Raw genomic sequence first — 20,675 nt, 5'->3', positions numbered from 1 at the left:
CCTTAATCTAAGAAGAGAGATTATAAAATTAACTGGTGTCCTGAATCTTCCTCTAAACACAATGCTAGCAGAGCACTAACCCAGTTGGCATGTCACACTGCATCATAGCACAATAATTACATACTTCTAGATGGGAAAATGCTATCTGAAATCATAACTGGATGAGCCCGATGGTTATGCATGATGAAACAAAGAAAGCTATCTTGATGAAAGCGTTAGTGCTTAAAAAAAAAAAGTCAAAAATCAATCCTAAGAATAAATTTTTCAAAAGTAAAGAGGTGAGACATCTATTGCTACATGCTTTCCCACCTGCCTCCTGCCCTGATTTTCCCAAAGAGGTAGTACCAAGTGTATATCCATAAGGATGTCACTCCCATCTCACAGAAAAGGGCAGCAGAGGAAATGATGGCTGCTTTAGAGAGCCAAATGCATTGCTTTCCCCCTAGCATTCACAGACCACAGTTAGCTTACAGCATTAACAAGCACTTACTCTAGGATACTTACCATTAAACAGCATTAGTCACCATAGTAGGATTCCACTGCTTAAAGTAATACAATTATTAATCCTGGCCTCAAATTAATCCGTAACACTAGTAATTTCACTTGCAGAAACTGCCACCAAATTCCAGAAGCATACCTGACAAAAAGATGGGAGACGGAGTTGGTGAGCAGCTTCTAAACTTTTCTTGGATTTTGCTGCTTTATTTCTTTTAAGCCTGACTAGTGCAAACAGAAGCACTGATAGATATTAGGAGTCATTTGCACTATGTTAAATATCCTTAGACCTGCTCTGCACATGGTAATTTAAAATAACACCAACCCCACCCCAATAGTTCTACAAAAGCAGATCTATATTCAAGTCAATGGAACACAGCACTGTGGAGTGATCCTTGCTGCATAAAAGCCCAGGAGCCTTTACAGGCTTCTTTATGCAGAGACCAGACCATCTTTTCTGGATTGAAGAGTACTCCCCATTCAAGTTGGTGACAAGCTTGGGAAACCTGATTTAAATAGAAAGAGAAGAAAAATGAACTGTACAGCATGGCACAGGAAGCAGATTTCAGGCCCTGCGCTCAGTACAGGCTGTGTTAAGCTTTCAGCTATGTTTACATCAGCAGCCATGGCTTCTTAAGGAATTTCACTGCTAAGGAAACCATGTTGGCATGTCACCAACAAGCCTAAGAAAACCCATTATTCTGTCAGCTGCAATGTTCTTTACAAGAAAGATCATGCAAGGAACAACTTCTGTTTGGGGATCTTTCGCTATGCTAAAGAAGAGTCAATGTCTGCTTCTGAAGCATTTCGTTAGGACACTGGATAGCAGGATGTGGCAAGATCCTTGTTATGTGAAAGCCTTTAAGCTGTGTGGAAGAGGAAAATAACATGCAAAACACATTATAACAGCAAACGTTTGAACCCTCACACCACAGCTTAACAATTTAGCTGCATTTGGAAATCTACCACATAGCTACTGAGCTTGACTACTTCATACAGACCTCTGCCAGCACACCAATTCCCCCTTACTAATTCTGCACATCAATACTTCTTTAAAGAAAACAGTTTAAAGTTGTTAGTACAAAGTAGCTCCATCCCACCTGCCTTTAGGTTGAAAAAACATGCTATTAGTATAAAGAGAAGGAATATTCAGACCAATTATAATAGCTATTGCTGTCCTTCCACAATGGAAGGACCCTAGCAGAAGAATTTTTCCTGCCTTGTATCAGTATATCACCACCATCATAATATATTGTCACAAAACTCTGGGAGCAAATATCCTTTCTTGATTGACACCAATAGCCCTTGAACCTACACCAATAGGCTTAAAGAAAGAAAGATCTTATTCAACAAGTTATCCCCAAAAACACAATTACCACATTCAGTGCATTTTCCTGTTATGGCCTCTTTAGGGGTGCAACGTCTCCTTTTTCAGTTTAAATAAACTGAATTCTCAAATGTCTTACTTGTGGAAGGAAGGAAGTGTGGAGAAATCAGTAAGATTATTTAAGGGCACACAGTCAGCAATTTGCCAGAAAGAAAAAGAATGCAAACAAAATGAACAAAAGAGCTTACAAAAGAAATTGCAGATGCAGATACGATTTAGTCTGAAGCTCAATCTTTGACAGCAAACTAATAAGGAAATATTTACAGTAAAATAGTCTTTGAAAATATTGTATATGTTTATTATAAAATTTGCCACTGCAAACTTGTTAAAAAGTGTTTCTGAGACCACATTTTCCAGTCAAGCATTCGCATAAGCAAAATCCACAAGAGAAAATTATCTTGTTGATTTTTCCTTAGTGAAAAACAAAGCAGAAGATAACAATGGAGTAATCACGACTCCCAAACACTTTGCTTGAGAATCTTAGCAGTGGGGAATAGAGGTGCTCAATAAAACAAAAAAGAGAAGATGACACAAAGCTTTGGACAATAACTGCTTTGTTTACCCAGCAAATAACTAAAGTCTCTTCAAAAGTCTACATAGAGAGGCTAAGAAAACATCTCATCTGAGTTCCTGACAGTCCTTCCTAGCCCTGGGTCTACCTAGGCCAGTATTTCTGTAAAGCTACTTTAATATTCTGAATTACTCAGAAAATCTGACAGCCCTTCACTCCTCTTTGAAATACAAGACTCCTCTCATTACAGAAGGTATCCTCCTCTCAGCAGTCCAATGACCAGTTCTGGTGTGGTCTGTTCTACATGCAAAAGTAACCTCCCTTCTGGAAAGGCAAAGCTATCACCATGAGACAGATTAGGGCCTAATAATCTCACTGACAGAAGCCTCGTGAAGCACAAATTGGACAGCTTCCAACAAAACTGTCTCCACTTTAGAGGACTGCAGAACAGGGACTGGCCCTAACAATACATATGACACTTGTAATATTAATGAGTCAGCCCTCTAACTACATACAGCAGCTGAATATCAATGAAAAAGCAAGCATATTTTACATCTGGCACCTGGCATATCAGGACAGCAAGCCATGAAGGCCAGAAACATTTGATATAGTGGAAACGTTCCTCTAATAATGAAACAGCTTTCACTAGGTAAAATGAAAATTTTCTGTTAGTAAACTCAGCATTAAAGAATCAAAAGACAAAACTAGCTCTAAACAAATGCGTTTTAACAACAGATCAACTGACCCAGCAAACACTAGCCATTTGGAAAGTAACATCAACTAGTAAACAAGAACGGCCTCTGCCAGAGGCCAGAACGCTGACTGCCTTTCCCCTTTGTTGTCTCCATCTTGAATCATGAACACCAGATTTCAGAAGGCTCAAAGTGCGATTCAGTCACGGCTCAGAGGGTTGTCAGCTGAAAAGCCCAAACCCCTGCACAGGCCTAATCAGGAACTTACTGAGCACAACGCAAAACAACTGTGAGCTTGTGTACTGAAGGCAGCTGCACAGTTAGAGTAAAAACACAATCAATCTCCAAGCAAGTTCCAAATGTTTTTCAGGCCAAATTATCTCATGCAGTGAAAGGCAACCGATTTAAATCGGATCTGCCCTCGTATTCTGTGTGCTTCACTTGAACAAATATCTGTAATTGGGATGAGGAAAACGCTTATTTCTGATGAGTAAAAATTTTACTGTATTTGTGTACAAGCTGCAATCTCTCCAAGAGAGATGAAATATTATTTCTATACACTTCTAAAAGCAAAACAGCAGTGTAAATAAATAAGTGCTTTTCAGCCCTAACAAAGTGAAAGCTGAACACTTCCTTGACACCAAAACACCCATGTTGGCATTGCTTATTTGCTTGCACGAAAGCAAGACAGGGCTGGAACTGAGCACGAACCGATTTCTGTCCTGGCAAAATCACTTCCGGATTCAGAAGTCCAACATCACCGTCTCACTGTAAGCACGAAGCAGAATGAGGAAACAGCTACTGGTAGAGTTCATGTCACTAAGGGTTTCTTGGAAACCTGCTGCTTCCCACACAGCAGAGCTGACTGCTGGTCTCCTATTCGTTTTTTACTGGAAAATGCATGGACTGGTATTTACAGGCAAGAAAAGTCTTGTTTGGATTTGATATAGTACCTGCTTGGTTAGGCTCTAGCTGAAGAGATGGGAAAAACTGCTGGATCTGTTTTATGGTTAAGTTTATGGCAAAGTTACTTACAGAACAGGATGAGCTTCTTAAAAAGTTTTATCAATCGTAAATCAAAATAAATAAAACCACATTCCACATTGTAAGTTAATCAGAATGTTCTCTCAAGTTGACCTCATATATACCACTACAGGGAAGGAAGCCTGACAAGTCTGCTAAAAGCTTTAAAAAGCCTAAATTAAATATTAATATTCTAAAAATGATGAAGCCAGCACAAAAACACAAGTCTCCTTTGCCACTCCAGTTCTGTACAGCCCAGAGCTAGAGATGAAAGATTTCTTGCAAACGGGCATGCCTTTTTATTTAAAACATACTAGATGGTATTATGAATAAAACAGGAAAAAAGCAGGCTATAGCTGTACAGGTTGGGAACTGCAGGCTGTCTGAAAAAGCAGTAAGCAACAAGCATTCACAGTAAACTAGTGGTAACAGTTAATTGTTATAATGCCGGCTAATGAAAAGCACAGCCAAAAGGCTATCGGTACTGGACTGGCCTTATAGTTATGTTTAATATGATGAAAAAAACAAAAACTCTGTTGAAGATAAAATTAGAATCCCTCCCTTCAAAGTCCCCCTTTTGATGTTCATTCATATTCAGAACACTCCTCTTCAAGCCAGGTACCTGAAAAGACAAGCACATTAAGACGAATATATTCAGCCCTATTTCAGAATTTTGCTTTTGCCTTAATCTAACTTCAGGAGGGAAAATCTCCATAAAAGAAAAGGACATTGATAGCACTACTGTACCACAGTTTGAGGGGGTTTTTTAGTTTTTGGTTTTTTTGCTAGTTAGGTGTTTCTTTAAGATGCTCCCTCATCTTCCAGTTCGTTAACAGAGAACTATTCCTATTCCCTCCACTTTAAGAATGCCTGGTTTGTCAGGTCTTAATAACAACCCGGAATGACTTGCCAAAAACTCCCAAGAAAATCTTCTAATTGAGTGATGACATCAGTTACTTAATTTTAATGAGAATGAGATCACATTTTTATTTCTCTTTCCATAATAAATTTAATGCAAAGGTGACTGCGCAGTTTCTCTTAGCAATAGCCAATCTCCCTCAAAGCTATAAGCAGCATTACTTTAAATAAGGTACTGATCTTTATTTGTTTATTTTCCATTAGCATTTAACTCTAACAGTATTAGCCTGTTTTTATTACTAAGCAAAAAATATCCAGCCCTTCAGGATATCCATGTAAAACAGAAGCCCAAGAATGTCAATCACTGGAAAAAACTGAAGTGCTAGCCAAAGTCTCTTTAGGTAGAGACAGAGTAAAATTTAAGAATATACAACTGTAAAGTGTCCAAAAAAAAAAAAAAACAAAAAAACCCACACTTAACAAAAGCATCATCAGAAAAAGCAAGCTAAGAATTGCAGGGGGTAAAGTTAGGCTTATCTTACGACTGCTAGTGGGCACATGGCAGTCTCCAATTCCAGCTCACGCTGTGCCTGCTGGGAAAACGTGAGGGAAGCCGCAACTGAATGCAGGGTGCAAAGGGTAACTGTAGGCGTTCGGTAAAGCTGCTTTTTCAGCTCCAGAATATGACGCTGGCAAAGTTATCTGATGTCCATGGTTTAATTCCACCTTTATTTGGGGTAGTAAAGGCGGCAGGGACTTTCCAGGCCTCTGCCTTAGTAACTGCAGGAGTTCTGCCTCTTCTAAAACCTGGAAATGCTACAGAATACTGTGGTCTGGCCACCTGAAAACTCTCGTCTGAAGACACTGGCTTATTACTCATTTTAGTGTCCATGTTCTCTGTGGTCATGCTCCAGCATGCTTCATTACTCCTCTCCAGTCTATTTTTTACATTCTAGACAGCAGTTTTCATTTTTCCCTTGGTCACACAATCTTTCATTAATACAAGATCCTCCACCACACCACATGCTAATTTCCCCGAGTCTTATCTCTTGCCATTCAGAGATTAGAATTTAACATTCTCTTTTGTTTCAGTGTTTCTGCTATAGATGACAACATTAAAAAGTACTTGCATATTAACCATCTGTTACTGTACCTAAGCCATAATCACTAGATACCAGGCATTTCAAAGAGCACTACAATGTTTATAAAATGAGTGCGCCGATGTAATAATATTAACAGGGAGAGGCTTTTATCTTCTTTTATAAAATGTTATATGCAGCAGGATTTGTTTTCAACTACAAATGTAGTGGTCTTTCCATAGTAATTTGAAGCACCACAGATAGCACTATACATTTGGGGGGTGGGGGGTGGGAGAAGCAGGAAGGGCTAAGGAAGTGTTGACAGCAGTAATTTAAGACAAGATATTCTGCCAAGAAAGAAAAACTAGAGAATTAAAGTCCAAATAGAAAGCTTGCAATTAAGCAAAAACTCTGAAAAACGAGGAATGCAGACACCAGGCATTGGTTTGGAACACTGCCCTCCAATTTGTTCAGTAAAACTTGCCTGCTGACTCCATATGTTTCATATAAGTTAAATTTGTGCCATGCTACTTAATAGACTCCTAAGAGAAATTATGATGTTTGGGAAATAAAGCAACTACTTCTCTTCAATATCCCTTGTACAACAGGATCATTTCTTCTTAGGCATTTGGTATTCTAGAAGCACAAGACACTACTATACAAAACAAACAAACAAAATAAGTTTCTCAGGGCAAACCAGCTTAGATACTCCTACCAAATATGATACTGACCCTGCCTTTCCAGTGACAGCCAGTTTGGAGTATCCATAACCCCCCCCTTGTAGAATGTAGTATCTCCGAGTCTTTTCAAGAAACTCTGGGCAGACGTCCCACCTAACCCCAGCCAACTCTGCCAGAGACAACAAAGCTTCTCCTGAAATCCAAGACTGATCCCCAGGTAGCTATCATCTTCATGAAAAATACACAAACACACAAAAGCCACAAACAAAGAACGTGCTCACCCGCATTACAGTTCTCTGAAGTGATATCTATATTAATTGTGCTCTGCACAGATAATGATTGAATATTCCATGTTACAAGCTTTAAAGGAAGAAAACAAACTAGCCCAGAAACACAGTCTGCAGAAGTCAACCCTTCAACTACAGCAGACAGTACTTTACCTAGGGATTCTTAAGACACTGTTGTAACAGCTGTAAATCACTCCAAAATCTGCTTTCCATGCAGAGGGAAAGGAAATGGCAGAACAATGCAGATTTGAGAGGAAAAGTGTGTCCATTTTTTAATTGGATTGGTTTTATTGGCTTAAAAATGGAGTTTGAGACTTGACTTTGTGTGTCTCCATTTTATTTCAGTGCACAAACTGAGAACAAGGAATTTATCACAAGGAAAAAGCAGTCGTCACAGAGGCAGATACCTTTCCCAGAGATAGGACAGCACATGCCTGACCATTGGAGACACCCCTTTCCTTGCAATCAGGATGAAGAGTCACATACGGGCTCTGAACAGTTCAATGACAAGTGACCAGTTTTGCAGACGTTCTTGCACAGAAGATACTTTCCTAATGATTTAGGATCACCAGATGGATTAAGTGCTATACTGGCAAACCCCCAGGATGAAAATCCTGAGAATGACACGCAAGATCCTAGCATTGAAACACAACAACCAAGGCCTAAAGAGCTAATGTAGACTGACACGCAGAAGTGTGCAATCATTTCCATGCGGCTGCCTTCATCTTCTTTACGTATGAGGCCAAGAAAGCCCCTGGGGCTGTACTAGTGCCTAAATGGACACAGGTTTCCTTTAGTCTCTAACAAAGGCTTTAAGCAATTGGCAAGCTGCCCTAGCCTAGCTGTCATCTTCCTTTTCATATGTGCCTCCATCCATAGATAAGGCAGAGTGGTTTGCACCCTGCACAATCAGAGGTAAAGGATATCACAGGAAAACCAAGTCAGCCTTTCCCCTTCATGAGGTAACTCCCTGGAACAACCAACACAGTCTTTTTCATTTACGTACCCAACAGTATGCAACACTTAAATAGCAGACAATATGTTCAAAGCTCAAACATTAACTGGTTTAGTGAGTTAAGAAGAGAGATGCTGTCTGCAATTGCTTGAGGCAGAATGTGCTGAAGGAGCAGAAATTTACCTTTCAACTAGGAAACTATGAAATAGCTTCAAACAATCCCTTAAAATATGGAAACAATCCAACAACTGCTAGCTTACTTGCATGTGACAATAACTCTTAGAGACTTTTGCCACATTTCAGCCACAGAAAATCTAAGCTATTCTTGCATTTAAGAATAACAGCCATTTAAGAGCCTTTGGGAAAATGCTATCTGAAACAGAGATTATTATTTCAGGTCAACTCTGCTACAGTAGTTTTGATGACTTCTGAACTGAAGCCGATATCTCAAAAGCAGATGCTGCTGGTTCTCCTCTACAAGTAAACATCACTCTTTCTCTTTTACCCTTTCAACTGACAATATTTTGCCTTCTGTAAGGTACCTACACGTTTCCTCAACCTGCCTTCCAGATACAATAGCAGAGTTGAAAAGGAAAAGCTAGCATGCAGAAAAGAGAAAGAGCAAGGCCAAGACTAAACACAAAACTGACAGTAGAATTACAGACAAAAAAAAAAGTCTTACATCTTCCAAATCTCTCCACTTCATCAGTTCCTTTCATTGTTCCTTTCTTGAAATATTCTGCAGGCTATTCTCTCATGACATCAACTGTTCAAGAGCAATACAGTTCAATAATGTTAATTTTTTTAAGCCCGTCAGTTCCTCAGTCCAGTTCACAACACAGGCCCGTGAACAGCCGTACAGCACAATTGAGAGGTTGTCCCTTTGCAGGGCAAGAGCAATAGAAAGTAGCGAACACGTTCTCAGCTGTACTGTTGCCAGATCTTTCATAACCTGAAGCCAAACTCAATTCTAATAGAAGACTATCTACTCCTTCCCCAGTTTTCCATGCCAAGTCTTTCCTTTTATCCTTCTGCCCAAATAGTTCTGTCTCTGCTGGAAGAGGAGCGTGCCTGCAGTGCTGTACAACATGTCTGTCTCTCTTTCACACCATTTTATTGTTCACAGGAAGGTATTCTGTAGTTTTAAGCAACAGAACACAAGAATTAATTACTTTCCTAGGAGAAAAGGCCAAGTTATGGCATCTGGCACAGCATGGATAATTTCATCACCACCATCTACCTTACCATATTTGTGTGCCCTCTGTTGCTTTGCTGCATCCACTTCCATCTCTAGAACGTGAGAAGAGAGTGTTGCCTTTGCTACATATTCAGTGCAGATGAGAGGGAGCCTCCACGGAGAAGCCTCTGAAGAGCTGCCTGTATGTGAACCTTTAGTCTACTTGGCTTTCTCGATCAGGTTTAAAACAAGGAATTACCTTCTCACTCCAGGGAAACGCATGGGTTGAATATCATGAGCTGTCACACTGCAGCACTGATAAACCAAGAAGGATTACCGCAGGTAAGCATGCATAAGACAAATCTCTACAACTCTTTTCAGCCAGAGTATCACATTTCATAGGTCACATACAAAGCCCAAAGGATAGCAGCCAGTACAAAAAAACAATGCAAAGCAAATGGTACGTGTTTGGACAAGAATCAACAAATAAACCCTAACCTCTATTAAAAAAAACCCTTGGAATCAATGACAGCCATGCTTAACAGACAAGACTTCAGGGCTCCCCCTTAAGGGTCCACAACAGGGAGGAAGAAGGGCCTGACTTTTTCTTTTTTAAATTAAAGCCTCATCTGACAAATAGCTTCATTCAGATTTCTTAAAAATCAGCCTATTCACCATGAATGAGGGAAGGAGAAACATGCTATTAGGTAACTAATTACCTAGTAGGATACATGACAGCAATCACGATGTATCAAACATGATTTTACGAGATCCCAAATCCTTTCTTTATACTTTCCATGCTATAACCAGATACTACTAAAAGTGCTTTATCAAAGCTTGATACAGTGAACAACCTTTTGATACACAAAAGCCAAAGGGCAATTACATCTTCCTGTTTGCTGTTCCAGCCAGACATTTTTTTAAAAGGCCGAATGCAAAAAAAGAATTGCCCCGAAAGCCTTTTAAAGCAACAACAGCTCCAAGATTTTGGGGTTTTTTGTTTGTTTGCTTTTTTTGCTTTGGGGGAAAACACGACAGCAATGAACTTACGTGCTATCACAGGCATCTGTGTCTCAGGTCAAACTTACTAAAACATTCACAAGTATTTAACACTAATGGCAACTAGTCCTACACAAGCTTTACATGCTGCAATTTTAAAACAGGATTTAACAAGTAAAGTGTATCGAATACAGGAATAACTAAACAGAACAGCAATGTTTGTTCAAGGTTTCTAGGTGTGGCTGCAGCCAAGCCATAATAGGATTATTTATATCTGACTCATTTGCTTTGTCTTCATCCATGATTCTCCCTGCTTGGGACTCAATAACCAAGTCTTCTGCAGCATAGGACTTTTTAACTCCAGGACATTTTAAAGGGGGACTCAAGAATTTAAAGATGACAAGAAAACATAGTTATGCTGAGAAACTCCTCCACCTGGAAAATGTATCTTTCAGAAATTCCAAAGATACGGTCAATTTAAATCAATCTGTGTTCAACTGAAACTTAGCACCACTGGCAGAACTAATTTTCAGATTAACTAAATCTGTTAAAGAACATACAAACTCTCAGCACACCATACAGACATCCATTTACCAGTGGATCAGACCGCGTGTTTCAGGTCTCCTCCTTTGTCAGTGACAATACACCCTTCTCTTCCATGGAGCAGAGGGCCGAGTGTCAAAACATCTCAGTTCTGTTCCCAGCCCTGCTACTGATTTGTGAGACTGACCAAGTCACCTCACCTCTGTGCATCTCAATTTCCTGTCTGTGAACTGAAAATAACAATACTTCCCCCTTTTCATTGAAGTAACTTCCAATCCAAAATTGCAGAAGTATGGAGGCTTTCATTCCAATTACAATAAGAATTGTTCACATTTTTTTTTAATCCACAAGGGATCACTTTCAAGTTTCTGCCCTAAGAATAAACAAAGGTCTCAGTCCTGAAGAACATTTACATGTGCACTTTACTGTTGTACTTTAACGCAAGACAGACTTCAGTATTTTTCCAGGATTGCCACAAAAGTTTAAAAAAAAAAAAATCTGTACAAAGACCAGTTGTAAGTTTGATCAACTGGAAGTGTTTCGCTGCAAAGTAAATGGTTCAATATGAGAGAGAGAGAGAAAAACTTTCATTCTTAAAAACTCAATCACTTCCCCTCTCCAGTTCATCATTCAGCTCCGCAGACTGCACAGCAGAGGTGACTGTGCTCTCCACAACAGAAAAGAGTAAAGTGCTAAGAACTGCGAACACCTTGAGCCAATATTACTGCCCAAAGCTTTGTTATGAAACTTGAGGACACACCATAGGAACATAAATGCTCTTCTCTAGCTTGGAGACACAATAGGGGTCATCTGAAGCAAGCTTTTCAGCAATACCCTTCTTTCGCAAACAGAAGACAGAGCATTACAAGAAGTTCTGCATTTAGCTAACCCAATTCCATTGTTACCTTGCTAGAATCACCCCCTGGGGGCACGTAATAATCTTTTTTTTAAAAAAAAAAAAACACACCAGACATGGAACACCTTCAGTAGGCATTTACCATTTATATTCAATTAAGAAAAATAAATAAATAAAGAAGGACACCGTAGTTTAATAAGCTGTAGTTCTGTTTATTCTTCTACCAGAACGCTGAGGATTAAGGATCTTTTCTCTCTCAGGCTGGTCACCGACTCGGCTCTCCACTGCATGGTGAATAATCATAGACTGGAATTTGCCATGTCACTTCCCAGCTCTCAGGAGTAACACTCATTCCCCTTACCGCAGTGACAATGCACATTGTGAACAAGGATGTCAGCTGCTGTTATTCAACACAAAACTGTGCTAGCTACAGATCTTGCTGTCTTGACAGAAGGCAAATAGTGACCTTTTGCAACTGTTTGTTAACTTTGCTCATACCGCTTTCTAGAAAGTAACCAGAAGGCTTAAAAAACCCTTTCTCCTCTCACAGTTTCCTTGGGGTATCTATGGGATCATTGCTTCCAGACAAGCACACAAAGTTTCTCGTGGGTAATTACAGTGAAAGGTGATGATAAAGACACAATGACTAGGCAAAGAAAACAGTCTTATCAGAACATCCATATTGACATACATGCATTCTCTTCTGTTCTCAGTGAGTAAATTACAGTATTTCCAAAAAAGGTGCTTCATACTGAAATGACTCTTCATTTCAAAGATTAATCACCACTCTAAATGAAGAGCTGCTGCAGTAAAGGCACAGATGGGCCAGCAGGCAACATAAAACTTTCCTTAACACATCCTCATCTGACTCTACCCTTTCTGGAACGATGGCTACGAAGCTACGTAAAGAAACCACACAGATAGGAACTAAAACCGCATCTTCCAATTCTCAACCTGGTGGTGCTTTATCTGCTGTATCATTCCCCCTTTAGATCATACCCTTCAACTTTACAACCAAATGGCCCGTCGCAACTTGTGGGTACACTCCAAACTTAGCACTTCTTGTAACCTTCCATGGCTTGTCCCACATGAACAGCTTGCCTTCCTGGTCACCCCCCTTCCTACTGATAGCAGCACGCGTTCAGCCACAGAACATGCTTGTGGCAGCTACAGCAATTGCTCATATGGAAAAACATTACTGGGAAAATACTTATTCTTAGCTTCCTTTAATGAAATTCAGCTAGAAAGGAGGAGCTGGAAGTATCACATGATCAGTCAATTCCCAGCATAACAGCAGGCTTTGTCTGCACTCCTGAGATGTGTGCAGCTGTAATGACACTGGTGTCTTTCCTCTGGGCAGAGAAGCTCTGTTAGGGGAGCCAGGGACAGAGCAGAACTAACACCCAGGCAGCTAACCTCCTTTTTTCTTTTTTTTTTTTTTCTCCTTGCAGAAAATTACACATGCTGCTCTTAGAGGAATTTATTAGAAGCTTGTATTAGAGGAACACCAACACTGCTATACTTACATAAGTTTTATTCATGCAGAGTGAGCTACAATCTAGAAACATATGTGCTAAATCCTCTTCTTTGCAATTTATGCTTTATTTCCAGTAATAGGACAGTTTATTCTCAAACTCCTTTAGAACTAAGGTACAGGAACAGCATCCCTGTTAGGAGTCAAAGACAGGGAAAACATCCTAGACAAGCCTTTTTCACTGCTGCACTTTAGACCTGATGTTTGACATCAGTCCTGATCCCAGAGGCAAAACGGGAGTGCTTTATCCACTAAGTCAACCAGCTCCCACGGCTATAGCCATCCTAAATGGAATGCATTATTCCTGCATTAAAACATATGTTTTTCAAGGCAGCTAGCCATCCGGCTGTTCTGAGAGAGATTACAGAAGACCTAATTTTATCAGGCAGAGATACAATTCTTTCGGTTGTTTTTGCTCCCTGGGGACACGGGCTGGTGAAAGCAGGTTGCCTGACTGCTGGGGAACAATTCTGAAAGGCTCAGTTGCTGATCATTGAGGCAGTAATTCACATTCTGGGTTCTTAAAATATATTAATGCATGCTCTGTAGGCTCCCATCCCCACAGAATTCGAAGTCCAGAAAGATCTACTTTGTGTCAGCAATTCTCAAAACAACAAGAATTAAAAAAGGTTATTTTGGCAGAGAAGTGTTTAAACTTTAAAAATTCTTTTTCTTTTTGAGCAGCTTAAGTTACACTAAATAAAATGAGGTGCTTACCTCAGTAAAAAGGACAAGTTAAATTACTATTACATTGACTATCTTTGGTATAAACATATAACACAAGCAGCAGAGATTAAGCACTATTTCAGATACTCTCAGCTTTGAAGTTTGGAAAAATGTTATGCAACCTGATAGAAAAAGGTATTTTACTCCCCACCCCCCCACCCCCCAAATGCAGGAGACAGTAACAATCCACTACTGCCAAGCATTATTCAGAACAAGAAATACAGGTGTGAGACTTTTCCCAAAACTTTTTGTCAAAATGTAATGGCAAAATTTGCGTAGCAGATGGAATGCTGCCTGCAGAGCATCCGTTAGCTATAAATCACTGTTTCCCCTCACACATGGTGCAAATTTAAGAGCCTCCCATTCTAATTAATACAAGGAGATATCCCAGCCTGATGACTCTTCCCCAATTTCATGAGCCCTAAGAAAAATTTTGGATTGAAACAAACTTAACAGAGAAACTCTTCAATTCCTCTATCTATCCAGCCAGGTCCAAAGAGCCTGGGCTACAGAAGCTGAGTAACTTACTGTGAGATTCAGGAAATGCTTTTTATAACTTTGAGGCATGCAGTTTGAGGAAAACCATTTTAAGAAATTATCTGAACATTATATTTGAAGCAAATCAAAACAGGAAACTATTCAGCTTCTGCTTGCACCTCTGGGACTCCTCACCATTAGTTCACTCTTTGGCTTCTGAAACTTGTCCCTGAACAAACATGATAAATTCAATGAATAAAATGCTTCATGACAAAAACTAATCAGATGGAGGGAATCAGGAAGGAACCCATTACCCTTTCCACAATATTACAAACGAACTGGAAACACGAGGGGTCCTCTACATGCATTCTTTCCTATGGAGATCCAAGTACTGTCCAGAGTTAGATGCGTGTTGGAAAGACCAGCAATTTGGCTCCATGCAGCTATGCCACCATCCATCACATTTACCATTCAACATTTCACATTACAGAATTTAAAATGGAAAACTGAAAATCAGTTACCTAGGACATCATGAAAAGAACAGAGGAGACTAACACAGATATGTCAGGCTAACAGGTCTGATTAACACATGTAGCCTAAGTATCCAAATGAAACTGCAAGCATCACCCATGCTAGAAATAGTAACGACCATAAAGACAAACCAGGAATCATTGCTACCAGATGTCCCCTCCACCCCACAGAGGAAAACTGGTTCCAACTACAGCAAGGCTTCAGAGAAGCAATCAGGAAGGAGGCAGAAGACTCTCTCCAAAGCCTCCAATTTCCTCCTCTTCCCAAGGCAAAGGGTCAGAGTTGCAGCTTAAACTTCCCCCCCCCCCAACTCACTCATTTCCTAACTATAAAAGAGAGAATAGAAAAATATGCACATCCTTTAACTCTTGTTATTCTTTATTATTCCAAACCAGATTCTCCAAAAAAGCCTTTTATTTCATCACATTTACATGCTTCAATCATGTACCAACAGTAACACCTACCTCCCAGTCACAGTCCAGTCAAAACATTTCTTTCAGTATTTGCTCTTAACTCACTCTATCCAACCCTTAAGCATTTTCATCATTCTGCTTTGACCATCTGCATAGTCTAAATTTGTGACCATCTTAGGGGCTTTCTGTTTGATGCACTGGTGATAGGAAAGATTTGTTACTTTGCTCCTCTGTCAAGCATGACTTGAGCAGTATTTCCTTTTCCTCTGAGCCACAGACATTGCAGGGAATCCATGTATTACCAGGCTTGCGTCACTTTTTCCTGGGTAGTAAGGCTTAAGAAAAAAAAGTAACATCAGAAGTGAAGGTTCTTATCAGAATCTTTATAAAGTTAAACAAGGCAGGAATGATGATCCCTGGATTTGTGTAAACACTCCCTGTAACACGCTCCAAAAGGAATTTTATGCATTTCAAAGCACTGCCTCAGAACTCTGCCTTTGTTGGCTGCATACAGAAGGACTGTGTCAAAGCCATACGCAGATTTCTCAGCAGATTTGGTACCCATCAGCTGTCAGTCCTGTCGGTACATTAAGGAAGCAACACAAAAGGTTTCCCATTACTAGTTTTGCCTAATGTAAGACTTGTGGGTGAGATGCTGCATAAATGCACAAAACCCACCTGTAAGTCCTGCCAGCTACAAGACAATCAGATCCAACTTGCTTATGTTCATACGCTCTTCTTCAGCCTTCACATTCAACCCTGCTACAGCCATAGTTCCCCTCTGAATGCTAGGGAAATAACTGAAGTGAAACCTTTCTGCCCACTCAGCAAAATCTACATAAGCAGTCCTTACTTGGACAATTACTTCACCTGACTCTTCTCCAATCTACTTAAAATCTGTTCTTCAGAATCTGAAGAAGAAAAAAGAAAAAGGAAAAGAAAAAAGAAAACCGACTCACCTACTTTGAAAGGTGCTTGATAATCAAAGAATGAAAACCAAAATGCACAATTTTCAGAAGAACAGAAAAACACCATGATTACATTGGAATTTTTCAAGCCAAACAAAATAAAGATTCCACCCACTTGCCTGAGTCAACATGTTTTCTTCCAGTACGTTTCTATCCTATCTGGCAGGCCTTCAGACCTGGGCTTCAACCATTTTGCTGATACTACTTTTTCCAGACATGCCACCAGCCTTGCTATTTCTTCTGCTTCTGAAAATCCTAATACAAAGCCTTCCTCTGCATACAGAGCCTCAATTCTTCAGTAAGAGACAATCGGCTCTAAAAGTAACAAACACAGGTACACGAAGCCATTCACAGAAACGCCCACACAAAATCACAAACCAGACAGCCAAATGTATGTTTAACCAGAAAAGTAAACAGAAACCAGCTACTTCAATCCATGAAGCAAGAGCTATGATATAACTCTGTCACATAAGCCAGAAAAGATTCAAATTATGTTCCAGGGCCTGAACCACTAACAGGGGAAATTCTTCCTTATGACTAGGTGGAGCTCCCCCTCCCGTTACCTCATACTTTCATAGATATCACAAAGTGAAGTTCACTCCACTGACACCCCTTTACTACTCAGAAACATCAGACAAGACAGAAACCATAGTCAGATAGAAACTGGCAGCCAAATAAAGCTCTTTATGAGAACACTTAACCCTCTCAGAGGCAAGTTAGCCCATACAGCACAGTCTGGAAGACAGCTGTCCTACTTTCAAAGCAAAAAGCTCTTGTAACGCCACCATCTATGTTGTACCAGGAGAACAAATTTAACCACACAAACAGTATAACAGCCTCATAACATGTACTGTATAACACAAATCAACTTAACAGGCATAATTACAACCTTTGAATCTGGCTAATTCAAAATTTCTTAGCTCTATTAACACTACTGCGATGATGTTAATATGAGAGAAGCTGTTTGAGAATTTTGGCCCAAAAGCAGAAATAACTACACATCCCCAAAGTGAGTGCTGAAGTGCTTTAATGCTAATACCTTAAACTGAGCATAGGAGGAATTCAAACATTTACCATGCTCTACGCCTTCATTAGCACAAACTGCAAACAGTTTAAGAAACAGCATCATATAGTGGATACAAAGTCACCTTCACACACAGCTGCAGTTCAACCCCCAAAGATGTAAAACTGAGTTCCTGTTACTTACAGAAACATGAAACCTGTTCATTCTTTTTGAGCCTCAGCCAATGGTGTGGGTAAGTCTTCTTTAAAGTTAATATCCCTGGCACTTTAACTCATTAAGAAGCAGATGCAAATACAAAGACAGCCCTACCCATCATTACTGATGCATAATGTGGGTGTTACTGACAGATGAAGAAAAGCACTAGAAAGAAAAAAAAAATCTGAAAGTGAGAAAAGAAGGAAAACATGAGTAATCAGTAGGTCACTCACACAGTTCCAGGACTTAATTCATTGCTTATATACAGTTATTGTTATTCAAAATTTTTAATTGGATGCAACAACACTGATTTCTTCTGCAAGGAAATTAGATGCCTCTGTGAGGTATGCTGTTTAAGACTGGGTAGAAGGTATTTCAAGCTGATAGAAGACAACTGAATTTTTATCCAAACTCATTTAGAAATAAATGAGTTAAACTCAAACCAATCACTGAGGTCAAATAAAGATGCACAATGAAAGACTAAGGGGGGGGGGCAGGGAACAATTTCTGCTAGCAAGAAAAGAGTTTGCTTCCTGAAACACATTCCACTATTTTGCTTAGAAGTTTTAAATGTATTCAGGAATGGGACTACTGTTACTTCCATTCTGACCACAAGGCTCAGTCAGGAGCTCATCCAGAGATGGCAGAGGTATAATTAGGCCTGTTCCTCCGTCTGCACAGATTGTTCCTGTAGAAAGCCTCATGGTTCATATCACTGCAAACTATGATTTCTATTTCAAGCATGTATTAAACTAATCCTTCTGTCACACTTTGCATTCTACATGCTGACACAGCATCCTTCACAAGCAAAACACCAGATAAGATTTTAATACTATATTTTCCCCCATATGGTTACAAGTTCTCTAAACCGTGTTAATTAATGGTAACCTAGCCCCGCATAAAGCTAGCTGTGAGGCTTAACATACAATTTGTTTACACTACTAGCCTACAGTCCGACTGCATCTGAAGCTATCTTTCAAATAGTCAACTCAGATGCTGCCCAACATAACATCCTACAYCAAGAACAGAGCTGTCTCTCAGTCATTACAGTCAGGGACCCTGGCCTACTTGCATGAACTCATTGCAGGTGCAGTTCCTTTCCCGCGCAAGGCATTCACATTCAGAAACGGTGCAATTCTTCTCTTGAATAAGCTGTTCTTGTTCAGAAACCCTGACAGAAACATTCACGTAGTAGGCTATCAAACCTAGAGACAAATGAAGCTGCAACAAGGGGGGGGAAAAAAAAAGGCTCAAGTGTTCTTATCTGAGCAACATTAATTAGTTCAACATGAGCCATTACTGCCTTTTTAAATAAAACACTACTATACAATATTGTTTACTGTAAACAAATCCATAGTTATACTCACTGGAACAATGCATACATACACCTTAAAATCTTTAAGCTTAAATCTCTCAAACTAAGGTCTATTTTCCAAGGAACATACACTGACAGTCCTTCACTGCTCGCTCAGCTCCCCTACAGGTCAGACCCCAGTTATCTCAGCAACGTTGTGAAAGATGTTTCCAAGGAGCTTGAGGCCACAGTCACATAAGATTCTTTGCACTGATGGCTTTTGGAGAGAGAAAGTGATTTACACAACAAATACATAGTACACTTATTAAAAAATTTGGTTATTAAATGTGTACACTAATAATGGATTTAAAATTCACAGAATTATGTACCTAACACAGGAAACTTTACTCTGTAGCTTGGAAGTTTAAGTTATTAGAGAAGCTTGTTAAAAATTAGTAGGATGTGACAACCAGCCATTCCAGGAAAAGGAGTATTTCTTTTTCTATTTTCACAGTACTATATAGTAAAAGGTCAAACTATAATGGGCTTTTAGTACCACAAGAAACAAGTTTTAGAAACTACAAAATAACTACAAAAGCAAACAGAGAGGATTATCGCTTTCCTTAAGTGTTTACAGTAAACATATCTAAAAAACATTTGACAAAAACAGCTAGTAATAAAATTTCAACTATAAATGACTTATGTTAAAAAAGCATTACTGTAGTGTTTTCATCCTGCAAAATATTGAGCACAATATACCAATGCAGGCAGTGGGAGCTGACAGCACCCAGGAGCTCAGTGAATCCATTCCTAATCTTCAAAATTGCAAATAGATCTCCTTTATATGCTGAACGGTCTGGGACAAAGTGACAAAGAAAGATGTTACTGCAACTTGATTTTTCATAAATTTTAATGCTAAGGGAGATTATCGCAACTATGCAGTGAGACCTTCTGGCAAGCCACCGATTATGGCATCAAGTTCAGTACCTTGATGGAACTAGGGCATTTCAAGATATGCAAAACAGAGCTACCTGCTCTGCAACCTTCACTCTCTGTCCCAAAATTCATCTCTCACCCTACAACTTCGTGAGGGAATTTTACAACAAAGATATATCTTAGACGCCAGGAAACATGAAGACKTATCCGTGCGAAAAGGGAAACAAGTTCCCTGGGTTTTGTTCTCAGCAAAAAGCGTAAACTCTGCGCTGACTAGAGCTACACAAAACAACTCACAAAGTGTAAAGAACACTGGGTTAGAGCTTCACTATTTATCTGAAGTTCCGTCACTTCCCTTGTCCCAAGAGCCTCCCCCCCCCCCGCAATATCCTCATGGAAGAGCTTAGAAACCGTGGAAAATGGAACACGAGAAGGGACCCCCCCCGCCCCCAGCAGGATCCCCCCCCCCGAAGAGGGCGGGGAGGGGGACGGGGACCGCCGCGGGGCCAGGAAGGGGGTTCCCCCACGCAGAAACAAAGCACGCAACACCCACTCCCCCCCCCACGCAGCCCCCTCCTCTCACACGCGCTCACGGGGCCTCCGCAACCCCCCCGCTCTCCACGGCCTCCTCACGCGGCCTCCCTCGCGGGCCCCTCACGGACACGCAGAGCCTCGCTCGCGGCCTCCGCTCCCGCGCACGAAGCCTCGCTCGCGCCCCCCCCCCCCGGCCCCTCACCGCCCGCGGGCGGCCGGCGCGACCCGATGCCCCGCGGGCAGGCGGCGTCCCGGCGCTCCTCACCTTCGGAGAGCTCCAGCTCCAGCTCGGCCAGCTGCTCGCGGACCTCGCGGGGCAGGGAAGAGACGCCCGCGGCCGCCGGCTCGGCCATGGCGGGCGGAAGGGATGGGAACAGGCCCGGCCGCCGGCTCGGCGCGGCTCCGGCTCCGTCTCAGCGCCGGCGGCTCCGGATCGCGGGCGCAGCAGGAGCAGCCGCCACCTCCGCCATGCTGCGCCCTAGCGCCGCCGTCACGTGACGG

General features: G+C 40.8%; 1 protein-coding gene across 8 annotated transcripts in view; it reads right to left on the bottom strand.

Moving 5' to 3' along the window:
• Positions 1 to 20,656, bottom strand: part of DIP2B (disco interacting protein 2 homolog B) — a 71,861-nt gene extending 51,205 nt beyond the window's left edge. For 6 of the 8 annotated variants that reach the window (XR_003256511.1, XR_003256512.1, XM_026084943.1 and 3 more), the window contains exon 1: positions 20,440 to 20,656. Coding sequence is in view for 6 of the 8 variants with exons in the window: in XM_026084943.1 (XP_025940728.1) it covers positions 20,440 to 20,527 (88 nt within the window). In the remaining 2 variants the exon portion in view is untranslated. Of the gene's footprint in view, positions 1 to 504; positions 533 to 8,649; positions 8,985 to 20,439 lie in introns of those variants that run through there. The other 2 variants (XM_026084945.1, XM_026084946.1) reach the window with 2 other exon arrangements.
• Positions 20,657 to 20,675: the final 19 nt, after the last annotated feature.

This window comes from Apteryx rowi, unplaced genomic scaffold (genome assembly GCF_003343035.1).
Source record: "Apteryx rowi isolate R43461 unplaced genomic scaffold, aptRow1 scaffold_657, whole genome shotgun sequence".
Lineage (NCBI taxonomy): Eukaryota > Metazoa > Chordata > Aves > Apterygiformes > Apterygidae > Apteryx > Apteryx rowi.
The sequence above is the reverse complement of the archived record's forward strand: the minus strand, read 5'-3'. Positions and strand labels throughout refer to the sequence as shown.